Genomic DNA, 12,759 nt, shown 5'->3' with positions numbered 1-12,759 from the left:
CTTCACAGAGCTAAAGCAAAATGCATCAGAAGGCCAGGGCTGTGCAGAAATATGGGGGGTGAATTATTCTGTACGTCCATCGGTGTGAACACTGCAAGGGGACATGAGCAGGAACGGGTGGCCAAGCAGTCCATGTGAGCATCCCAAGGCCAGAGTGGCTGCAGGGCCACGTTGCCCATGCCTGTCCCTCCAGTCCTGGCAGGGAGCTGCAGCTTTTGTCTCCTCTTAAGCATGAGAATTGTAAAGAAGTCAGCCTTTGCAAGATACCAGGGTTTCAGGATGTTTCGTACTGTGTTTCTGTGTTACCTTTCCCTGATCCACCAACATCCCCATCGGCTGCAGGAATGGTTCTTGACTTCCAACTCAGCAACATACTGCTCTGGGCCAAGGTTTGACCACAGCTACCTCACGTAGCCTGTCATTCCTTTTCAGGGCAATATAGTTTTTCAAACTGTAACTTAACAAAATAAAAAGAGAAGAAAAATCTAGTAGAAACAAAATGTCTTTATTCTGTGTAAAGAAATCATAGTTTTTTTTGAACACTGGGTGATTCATTCCATATCACATTTCTGTTGCTAAGGCCTGTGCAGTATGTAGCTAGTATAGCTTCTCTATACCACTATGGAGCAACATTTGTTTCAACTGGCACTGTATTAATGTCTTATCTAGAAATAATGGTTTTCCATACTAAAGCATTTAAATATAGTCAGCTGTTGCCTTTTCTTCTAAAATGCATTCAGTTAAGTATAGAACTTGTATAGGATTCAAAATCTTATATGCCAGGTCTTAACAACATTTCATAGAATGTTTATCAAAGTCTGTTTAAAACAGAAGGCTGTCTTTATTACACTGATGGCCTAGTTTGGTTTTGCATGTGCATAAGTGACATTCCACTAAAGCTAAGTATATTGCTGCACGCCATTGTGTGAATTAAATGTATGAGATGGAATACAGCCATGGAATGCTGACAATTTCTGGTTTTTTTGACTGTTTACAGAGAGTGTATTTTATGTTGCACTCCTTGCTTCTGATATCAAAGGTGTAATAACAAGTTAATGATTTATGCCACGATCAGTAGCTCAATTAAAAGTAGTGAGAATGTGACTTAGGCAGAAACAGGAATTTAAGGACTGAAGGGACAGAGACACAACTGCTCCTCAAAGGAGACCAGCAGTGCGGTGCCACTGGCTGCTGCAAGTTGCCTACTGGGCTAGGAAGTTGTTTATGCTTTCTGAAGAGGCATGCCCTAGCTCAGAAGTGAGAAAAGTAAAAATGTGCAAATGGAAATACAGACATCCAACATGCTCCAACGTAATGTGGCCCAGAACCTACTATTCTCTAACCACTGATTTCTGAAAATTGTAATTGTTAAGCAACAGAAATAATAGTCACTTGGAGCTACATAGTCTCAAGAACATGACAGATCTTAGCTCTGCACAATGCAGGCACACACAGGGAAAAACTTCTGTCCCACAAAGCTTAGCTTCACAACTCTAACTGGCCCTTTCTCCTGCATTCTTGCACAGCTGTACTTTCCTATACCCCACTAACTCCTCTTCTAAAGTTGAGTTAATAGAATAGTTCAGCTGGAAGGGACCTACAACGATCATCTAGTCCAAATTAATGTACTTCAAAAGTTGCCATGAGCACAGAAGATTTTTCCTGACAAAGAGGGAAGGCAGAGAGAGGATACGAACAGCTCTTGATAGGGCTTGTTTTAATAAAATAGTGCTTGGGAGTCTGGATGCCTTGTCCAAGCTGCTGGAGACTTTAGTGGCCCAGATGAGATTCTCATCAAGGACAGACATAAGTGCAGAAGCCTCTGGCTTTCTCTGCTTTTTTAGCGAAAATACTCAAACAAACCAAAAAAGCCCTCAGACCTGTTCCTCCCTGAACCTCCACTGGTTGAAATTGAGTCAGCAGTGTGCCATATATTATTTATTTGTCCATTAGCATATAGAAGCCATGTGCCACTTCATGTTTTTGTCCAGCTGACCAAGGAGCCATCATCAGCATAAAACTCTCCTATCCTTACTGTGTTACATGCCAGCATAGCAACACTGGATTCCCCTGATGTTATTTTCAGGAGCAAGCAGGCTGTGGATTGGGAAGAGGAATGCAGTGGAGGAAGGGACTCACCTTATGGCTGGGTGTTTGACTGCAACCGCAGAGCCAAGAAACTCTTACATGCACTCAGGAGCCTGGAATCTCAAAAGTCGGTGTCTGCAGGAGCACAATGTCCCCACTGACAATATTATTGTATTAAGTGATGGTAACAAGGAAATATGCTGTAGCACTGCATTAATTACCTCCCACCCTACATGGGACAGATTTTGTTTTCTGAAGCTGCCAACTCAGCAAAAGATCGGCAATTTCTGCGTTCATCTCCGGTTTTCTTCTTAGAAATGGTGCTACATACTGCCATGGTGGACATCTCACTGCCTCTTTTGTCCTGGGTTATCATTGCTCGCTCTGAAGTCGGGTTCATGCTGGACTCTGCAGTTTCTATGGCACTGCAGCTGAACATTTGAATCAGACACTTCCTGAACTAGAAAGTTGAAAAAAAGGAGATCAATCAAAAGACATAAGGAATTTTAAAATATCTCTATAAAGCAGTCTTTGTCTTAGCTAAAACTCTTGGAAATTCATGAGTCAGTTGGGAATATAAAGAAATAGCCTCATAAAATATATCTGCCTGTGCCACCATGAAGAACTCTCAAACTGAGACATAAGAACATTCTAAAAAGATCCAGACTACTGGAAAATCTTATTCCAAAAAATAATTTTCCTCTTCTGCTTGTTACTAACCACATCTAATGGACAGAACTGGTTATTTCTCCAGGCTCATGAGCTGCTTTCATATGCAAATACCCAGATATTCAAAGATGGTTTGTTTCCATCTTGTTCATATCCATGAACAGGGTAAGACCAGCGTACATCTGCCATGCATTGGGAGATCAGGGTACTGTCCATAGGATGAGAGACAAGCAATAGCTCTCTCTGCAGGACTGAATAAGTAAATTTATTAATCACTTCTTAGTCCACAGTCACTTTAGTATTTTTCTTCTTTTCACTTATATGCTTATACTCTGCTTGACACCACCACTCTTAGTAGCTACATTCATTGCATAAATCTATTCAAGTTTATTACCATGCCTGTTACCACAGTGAACACATATCACTCTGGTTCATCCCCTTGTCAATTCTTCTTCTCTGTATCCAATCCTCTGCCCCCATTCCAGAGAAGAAAGCTCCCTGTCCCATAGCCATATGCAATGCTTCTACCCTCCCTGTACATACAACCACAAATGCAGCATTTCCCCTGACACAAATACAAGGTATTGAAAACTTCCACCCCACCTCAAAGTCAACTTGCGGGTGTTGCATTTCTAAAGAATTATACAAATGCACTGGCACAGTCTTGAAAATAGAATTTTCATATAGAAAACTAACTGATATTCACTAAGGGCTGATTTTCCTTTATAATATCTAAACCTAATAATTATTAACATTCTTATTTTAATAATGCACAGAGGCTTACGCTATCTTCCAGTACGTAGATATAGAGTGATTTTTTTTTTTTTTTTTTTTTTTTTTTTTTTTTTTTAGTTCTAAATGCTGGATATTGCAATGCTAGTTAACTAACATGTAGGTAGATAGAAATAATTCATTATAAAGCAAGAAAAAATAACAAAATATGAGTGTTAAAGACACTTTGAGAGCATACAGTACCTGTTTGTTCATAAAGACATAAATTATTGGATTATAAACAGTGGCTGTTTTGGAAAAGAAAGCTGGAACTGCTGCCAGACAAGGATCCAGCTCAACGGAGGGGTATGCGGTGACTAGGATAGAAAAGGCGGCGTATGGCATCCAGCAGATTAGAAAGGCAATGATCATAACAACAACCATTCTTGTCACTTGTCTTTCAGGTTTCCTGGTACTTCCCAGCCTGCCTTGCGTATCTGACACCTTTAAAGAAAAGATAGAAGATTCTAGAAAACAAACAACAAGGCCTCCAACCAGTGAATTTAGTGAGCAGACTAATAATCTGCCACGCTAGAAGGGAAGACCTGCTCTTCTTGAGTATGAGAGTACATCAGGATGCTGTTACTGGACCACAGGGTGTCAATGTTGTTGCTGAGGGACATGAATTACTGTATACTGTCATTATTAATTTTTCCTTTGCTTAAGTATCTTTATATTTTTATTGTCAAAGCGAGAGCAAAAACCAGTTACTAGGGCAATCTCTGTGTAGAAATCTAATTGCAGTCAGGCATGACTGCAGCCTGTAGAGACACTCCTAAGCTCGCTTCAGCCAAGTCACAAGGAGTGAAGCGATGGCACAGGTTTGCTGTCCAGCCTCACAAAAGTTAATCTAGCTCAGGTAACTTCATGGGTGCTGCAGCAGCCCACCCTGAAGCAGTGCAGAAATACCCTTAAATTCCATCTGTGAGAAAATTAATCCTAATTATTTTAGTCAAATCAGAGACAAGATTTGGCCTCTCTTTAGAATGCCTTATGCAGAATACAATGACTGACACAATGAGCAACTGGCGGTATCTGATAGCAATAAGTTACCTCTAAAAGTATGAAACCGAAATTAGGCCTACATTTTTGGGTGATACAACTTGCCATACATCACTAACTTCAACAGAGCTACCTCAGCTTACAGCAGCTCTGGATCTGCAGAAAGCCTAATAAAGCTAGACTTTCTGGCTTGCAGGAAAGCTGACTAGAGAACATTTTGTCTATACTGATAGGAGCAGTATCCCCTTCTTCCCCTTTTCTGGTCTTTTTGTGAAATACATTTGCTGCTGTTCTGATAAACCAGTTTGTGTGCAGCAAAATATAACGAAAAGCACAATTCCATAACAAGGCAAATATGAGAAGCCAATACAGCTTTGAACCAGCCTTACAGCCAAACAACTTTAATCTTACCTACAAAACTGGCTTCTGTACCAGTCGGCCCAAGCACAGCATTGTCTTTATGAGATCTTTTTACAAGTCTCAGCAGTTTCAGATTTCTTCCAAGTTCTCATTCAGGCCACTGCCAGGGGCTAGCTTTAAGCAAAAGCTCTTGCCTTGGACCACAGACTTTTCTCTGCTGGAAACTTGGAAAGACAGGCTCATGGCTGCTGTGGTCAGCATCAGCAGAGGGGAAATAACCCCAGGCAAGGTGGTGCAGGAAAGGAGGCTGAGCTGTCCCTCTCCCCCTCCAGCAGGCGAGCCCCAACCTGCTCCCGAGGCCTCACATGAAGCTGGTCTCACCAGCCCTCTCCTGCTGCCTCTTCTTGGTGCACCTGAGCCCTGGCCAGCCTCTAGCCACCACATCCACAGGGTGTAAAAATTCAGCTTTGGCTAACTGTTTGAGAAGTTGTCAGTCATCTCCCAATCTACCCCTGCCATTATGGCTACCCACAGTAACTGCAACAGTTCAACTGAAGGCATGATCATGACTTAATTACTGAAAAAGAAGGCCATCTTGGTGAGTCACAAGCAGATAGTGAGCCTGAATTCAAGCGCTTTCTTTTTCATGCAGCCTTTGCAGACAACTAGGTGTCCAATATAGGTGTTAAAGGCAGCACTCTGCTGTAGCTGTGCAAAGTGCTTGCCATGGGTGAAGTTTACACCAGACTAATCAGCAGCGACCAGGAGAGTCTGTCAAGCTCTGTAGTGCTTTATGGCCTTCACCAGAAGAGCCTCTATGATCTAATGACACCAGAATGAAAGTGGGATTGGGGCAATTAGCAGGAATGCTCCCCCTCTTCTCCTCACTGATCATGCATTTTAGGCAGAGATGTTGATACAGAGATTATGTGATGTCAAACAGTGTCTTTCTGGGAAACATCCTTGTTTTGTTTCTGATGACTTAGTGAAACAAGGCACTGTTAACGTAATGTTAGCATACATGGGAAGTAACTAATGATACTGTGTGGCTCTAGAAAAACCTGATGCCAGATCTTGCAATAATACATGCTAATAAAGTAAGATTTTTTGGTGTAATATGGCCTTTTAGCTTTCCACAGTAATGTTAGAACTGAAAGGAGACATTTCCCCTAATAACTCTTGCACTGCACTCATATAATTTAACATAGTTAGTACTTACAGAGGTATAGAAGCACCTCCTGGGGAGGGAGGTGTCCTTACCCCTGTAGAAAGTTGTATTTTATGTCATTCTTTAACAAACAATAAATACAACAACAACAATAATAATAATAATAATAATAATAATAATAATGAGTTGTCATAATGCCTACAAGTTCTTAGGCATCAATGAAGGCAGTGTTAGGTGCTGCGCAAAGCTAAGATATTCCCTGTCAATATATGACATTTCTACAGCATTTTTTCATATACACTGTACCTACAAAGAGAGCAGCCCAGCCTCCCTTTCAGCAGAAGTGCAGTCACTTTGGGGAAGGGACACAATCTCCTGGATTATGCTTTTGACTGTTTTGTCTTTGTCTCTTATCAGCCTGGCCTTTTTCTCACCTATGGCTTTTTGCGGATGGCAGTAGATTCCTTTCTAAATCTGAGAACACAAAACTGATAAGGAACCATGTACTGGTGCTTTATCTTACAAACAAAGGAATACTGCCATAATAATTTATCTCCATTGTAAACTGTTAATTAGAGCTTTTCCTAAAGATTGATTTCTTTCATGAATTTTGCAGTTGTAGTGAAAGCTAGCCCTGGCATTGTAAAGCTGGGGGTCACAGAGACTGAGGAACCAGCAGACTTTACTAAGACAAAACAATGCCACTCATGACCAAGTCCACACTGTGGCAGCCGTGGGACATGGCAGTCAAAATCTGGGAAGAGGGTTGGTTGGGAACATCAAGACCCCAGTTCTGGTGCCTGGGTCTCTCTCTGTTCACCGTAGTCAGATTTTTAAAAATTGGTTTAGTTGTGAGATATAGCTTTATGGCAATTCATTATAAATTTACAGAATATATTGCAGACAGTTGGCTTTTACACACTAGACTGTGTTTTAAGCTGTTATAAGTAACAGAGGCCAACTCAGACAGTTCTCTCTCTCTGTAAAAGCCAGAGGCAAGGACTGGCACAAGCCAGATGGCTACGGCTAAATCGTTTGCGATGAGGTGCCCTGAGGCCACGCCAGCATTTCCTGGCTGTGCGGTCTGCCAGATCACTGAGCTGCAAGGGGAGTGTGAAACACACAACTTATTGAGAAGCGTGATTTGTTTTTTTTAACGTTACTGCTCTTCTTTCTGGATAATGGAGAGAGGAGTGAGAAAGACAGCCGAGCGAGATCACACCACAGTGGCTCCAGGCCAATGCTGGGACCCACTACGTGGCACAGATCGGTCTTCCAGAAGACATCCTGACCTGACCCAAATGGCAAGATGGACCATTCACCGGCTTCCGCTGTGACCGATGGTGGCATTTTCCTTCATTGCCTCCCTTGTTCCTCATCTCACCTGCTTTGTTTTTAACTTGCAGCCTCTGAAGTGGCTGTCCCAGAGGAAGGAAATGGCCCTTTTGTGCACCTCCTGAAACATCTGAGTAGCACATTAGCCACCGCTCTGGCAGACCCATGACAGTGCTGGATGCGTGGCAAGGGGTCCCCTCTCCTTCACATCCCTCCCTTCAGGCCAGGCCACCCCATGGGCTCTCCCTCCCAGGGGCGGCCCGTTCCCATCCCTGCAGGGCCCGTGCCGTGACCGCCGGCCCGCGGGGAGGGACGCCTGCCACCCGCCGCGCCTGCCCGCGCCAGAGGTGCCCCTGGCAGGAGCGGGAGCCCCGCAGGGTGGCTGCTGTGGGGTGGCTGTCCCCCCCTCCAAGCCAAGCGGCAGAGCTGCTTCCCTAAGGCAGCAGCGAGAGGGCTGCCTCAGCAGCGTGGAGGTCTGCCCCCCCGCTCTCTCTGTGGTGCATTTCCTCTGCAGGTAGGTTAGGACAGGGGAAAATAAAATACTAATAAAAGTTCTGGATATTCAGACTAACAGAACCATAGTTTTACAAGTTATGTTAGGAGAGCCTGCGTCGTCAACACTGATTTTCTTCAAGCATCTCTGTATGTTGTAATTCACGTCCCCCGCCCTCGCACCAACAGACGCCGTGCCATCTCACCAGGAGCGCTGTGAGCAGCAATGCACCTGTGCTGCAGTTCACATTCAACCTGGGAAACTTCTTGTATTTAATACTGAAATCAACCATCAACCTCTCCCAGCCATTTAACCTTCTCTCCCCTAAATGCATCCTGGAGGAAATCAAGAAAAATCCATCCAGAGGAATCACAATGTTACCTGAAGTACGCATGTTCCAATCTGTATTTTCTAATGAAAATATTTTTCGCATTTCCCTTCTGTTTTGTTTTACTTAGAGAAAACGACACTCAGAATGAATACAAGCATTTCACTATCCCAAATACTTTAAAAACATCAGTAAACTGAAGAAATTTACTGAATTTATTACTGAAGCAATCAGACAAGGCAGCTTTGCAGTGAATAGAAATAACAATATTGTCCCCAAATTGGAATTTTCCGATTCTATTGTCTTTATTTTTCACTTTTTGCAAATTCTCTTTCGGATCGTGTCAACATAATCATTAAATAAAATTCAAAAGTATTTCTCAATTCTTTTAAATGTTCCAATCTAGTATTTTATTTACTAAACAGCATTACATTATTTACAAATGCTACATCTTATTCTGCATGTAAGTGTTATAGAGTATTAGCCAGCACTCTTAAAATTTACAGATGCAGTCATTTTAAGCAAAATTCTGATTTACCTGGTTTGAGTCTTAAGAAACATCACTGAATTGAATTACAATTGTAAACAAACCCATACTGGGTCATTCAGTTTCTTTATTTATGAGGCAGACACTCTTCCATTTGTATGATGTTTGGCTAATGAGATGTACTGATAAGTGATGCAAACTGCACTTTGAAAAGTCATTTCTAACCATAGCACGAATTTCTGTGTGTAAGGATAATTATATAACAATAGATGATAACTGAGTGCATTTGCTGCCTGGAAATTTGATCTCCTTATGTCTGATCTTTACAGAAAATCGAACACAAAAATTCCAAATGTTTGCATACATACACATTTTAAAAGTTTACTGATAAGTGCTTTTTCTTACCTTTCTTAGCTTCTGCATCAGTTTTCCATAGGATACCAAAATCACCAATAAAGGCACTATAAAACAGGTGGTGAAGAATGCAATAATGTACGTATGGTCAGTATAAGCTCCTGAGTACCTGTAAACACAAAATACAGTGTGTATGTATTACTAATTTGTGTTCTTATTATTTTCTGGAAGTATTAATTTTGCTCTTCAAAGCTGTCACTAGGATTTTTGTCAACTGTTTTTATTCAAAGTGCCCCTTTACAACTCTAGTCATATCACCAGATGGAGCCCTGGGCTAGCTCCCTGGCTGTGGGCTAGGACAGGATCCTATGACCATAGGCACAGTATCATAGAACTGTGGGACAGTTCAGGTGGGAAGGGACATGTAGTCCAACCTCATGCTCAAAGTGGAGTCCGCTATGGGGTCAGACCAGGTTGCTCAGGGCTTTGTCTCGTCTTCTGAAAAATCTCTCTTTGTCCTCTTTGAATCCTGACAAAAAGGACAAGGTATAGGATGGTTATTTTCATTAGAGATGGACGCTCCTCCCTTTAGAATTCTTTTTTTTTAATCTATCCTTGGCAAATTTTGCTCAGTTTTGTTCCAACTTTCTTTACACCCATTTTTGCAGAGATGTACACCATGTTTAAACCTTTCCTTTAAATTCCTACCCCTGAGATGTCCTGAGCTGCAAGTTTCATTTCTTTACCATACTCTGCAAGAGTGGCCTTACCAGTTAGGCTCACAAGTAGTTCCAATCTTACTGGTGGTGTAACTGCTCCAACCCATTGTTGGTGGAATGGTCCAAATGAAGGAAAAGGTCCACACAAAGGCAATACCTAGGGCTGCATGCTTCCCCCTCAAGCGCATATTTCCCAATGGGCGACAGATCACAATATACCGCTCAAAAGCCAACAGAGCAAGAGACCAGAGAGCAACAATGCCTATAGTAAGAAAACACAATCAGCATCAAAAATTGGGTAGATTCACTGAAAAGCAAACACCAGCCCACATCACAAAATCAGAGAAATGTTTAGGTTGAAAGGCATCTCTGGAGGTCATCTAGTTCAACATCACCCCCTGCTCAAGCACAGTCCATACAGCAGGTTGTCTAGGACCAACTCCAGCTGGGTTTTGAATAACTCCACAGGTGGAGACTCCACAACCCCTCAGGGCAACCTGTTCCACTGTTTGACCACCCACTACATCAGACACCCCTTCCATCAACCCAAGTTATGAAGATGTGCAATTTATGTGCCTTATTATTTACTAAGAGCACAAGATTTTCATATTTGTCTAGTTTGTCAGTCTACGGTATAAGGACTACAAAACCAAGCAGCTAATTGGGCCATTTGACTGATGATGACTTCTTTTTTTCATTCAGTTCTACTCTGAAAAGCTGCAAATTATGTGTAGCTTCCAAATCAAGAAATTAAGATATATCTTCAAAATGCTACCTTTGCAAGAAATGTCATATTTCAGACTGTCATAAAACTCTAACCTACAGACAGCTGCCCACAACATTAAATTATCAGTTTATTAGGCATGTATCAGCTGGTTGGCCACCAAAATCATGCCACGAACTGATTTAGTAGCATTGTCCCTCACGGACATTCCCTCTGTGTAGCTTAATCAGGCTGAGAGCAACTGTGGGACTCCTTTTCAGGCTGAGGATCAGCAATGTGTTTGATTTAGGGCAGTGAGAAGAGTTAGAAGGCTGTCTTTACTATGCAGCTTCAGAAATAGGAACAGGGAGGCAGGAATTAATGTCTATCTCAAGTAAGAAGATGTCCCGTTTTAAACTGATTTCCCATTTATTCTGCAGAGGTGCATATACACAGGACACTATGTGGTGAGGATTCTCCCTTTTAGAGTATTTCTAATACTTTTTGTGCAGTTAGTAAAACAAAGCCAAGAAAAAGAAGCACAAAAAGATGTCAGTGTGTGGCGTGACTGTTACAGGTGTGCCACGGTTCCTCAGAACCACTGCAGGGTAGCTAACATAAGATGTCTCCATGCGCTGATATTTTCAAATACGACAGTTTAAGAGCAGCCACTCACTCTTTTCCTCTCTCTATTTATCCATATATGCACTGACCTAAATACAAAACTTTAAAATAGTTACACATAGTGAATTTTTTCCTGACATTATTTTACAAAAGAACCCACAATGCTGTTATTCTATTAGTGAGCTTTTTCTCATTATATTAAACATATTCAATGATCAGTACACATGTGACAAGTCACTGATATATGACAGATATAGTGAAACATGTTATTCACTCACACGAGATCCACTACAGAATATATGTAACTGGGAAAGGAACCAGTGAGTTCAAAGGCATGCAAAGTCAGTGACTTGGGAAGCTGCAGGATAGCTAGTAGAGTACACTGGAGGAAGCTGAAGGAAAAGAACATACAACTACAAACAAAATCAAGCTTACCAAAAAATGTGACAGCAAATCCTTCCAGTACACAAGCCCAGTATCCCAGATAAAAATAACCTTTTAGATTTGTTAAAAAGCTGATGGTGCCACCAGTCAGGGAGACCAGGAAATCAGCCACAGACAAATTGACTATAACATAATTGACAGGTTGTCTCAATTGCTTGAACTTAGAAGTTACCAGGATTACAGCCAAGTTCTCAGCAAGCGACAGGGAGGTCACCACCAACATTACTGCTGCCAGAAGGCTGAAGTGCCAGGGCTGGATGGAGTCCAAGGGACGACGGAAGGGATCCCATCTGGCAGGACCGGAGGAACTGGACAACAGCGACTCATTTTCAGGTGCTCTGAGTGCATCCATTTTTTCTCTCTCACTAGCAAAAATAATACTGTATAATGCTGGAGTTTCTAATCTGTCAATAATATTCAGGATTAAAAGGAGAAATTTGCTGTCTCCAACAGAAGTGTGAACAAACTCTCCATGCTTCTGCTTTCCAGTAACAGTCCAGGAAACAAAGTCTGGGTCAGAGAAAAGTTTAGTGCTGTGCAGTGAATGTGGGAACAGGGATGAGCAAGAAAATCTCTTAGAGCAACTTCTGCCCCTCTCCGCCAGTAGTCTCCTGCCTCTACCCTGCTGCAGCTGTATCTTTTTTCTGTAATAAAACCCAGCAGAGAAGCTGCAGGTTTCCTCCTTCTGCAGCAGCCAACAGCAGTGCTGAAATATCCCTCAGATCATCCCTACACTGTGGGGAAGAATGAAGCATTTTCTTGGAACCCTCTCTGACCTTTAGCACTGTAAAAATGAAGCTTTCCTTTTGTTAATAGCGAGGGTGGAGTGATCATCTTCCTCATGCCCTGTGCCGCTGGGAGCACAGCGAGGGGGAGGCTCCCACATGACTTGTTTTCTTGAAAGAGGGCAGCCCTGAGAAGATTAGCTCTGGATGACCACAGCAACTGTAAACCAGACAGTAAGACTGCACTGTAAACCCCTGCCCACATCTCAGGCTAGCTTATGGCCTTGGAACTGAAGCTCCAAATTAACTAAGTTTTCTGTGCTATTCAGTGGAATTTCAGCTTCTATCAGAGACTGTATAGATGTTATCCCTGATGAAGGCATAATAACTGCAGCTTTAGTACTAAAAACTCAAAGATGCACAACAATATTTTAAAGATGGAGTTTGTAAATACATGAAAAGAAATAAAATCAGTACAGCATGACAACA

General features: G+C 42.1%; 1 protein-coding gene across 1 annotated transcript; it reads right to left on the bottom strand.

Annotated features, from left to right (window-relative positions):
* Window positions 1-555: 555 nt before the first annotated feature.
* Window positions 556-12,146, bottom strand: LOC104318004 (opsin-VA). The gene is made up of 5 exons (XM_069797317.1): window positions 11,537-12,146; window positions 9,826-10,036; window positions 9,107-9,224; window positions 3,733-3,972; window positions 556-2,548 (listed from the first exon to the last, which is right to left on the bottom strand). Exons 1-5 carry the CDS (start codon window positions 11,895-11,897, stop codon window positions 2,318-2,320), a joined length of 1,161 nt encoding a protein of 386 aa, XP_069653418.1. The 5' UTR covers window positions 11,898-12,146; the 3' UTR covers window positions 556-2,317.
* Between the last annotated feature and the right edge of the window lie 613 nt (window positions 12,147-12,759).

The sequence above is a fragment of the Haliaeetus albicilla genome, chromosome 11 (genome assembly GCF_947461875.1).
Source record: "Haliaeetus albicilla chromosome 11, bHalAlb1.1, whole genome shotgun sequence".
Taxonomy (NCBI): Eukaryota; Metazoa; Chordata; class Aves; order Accipitriformes; family Accipitridae; genus Haliaeetus; species Haliaeetus albicilla.
This window is presented reverse-complemented; position numbering and strand designations above follow the sequence as displayed.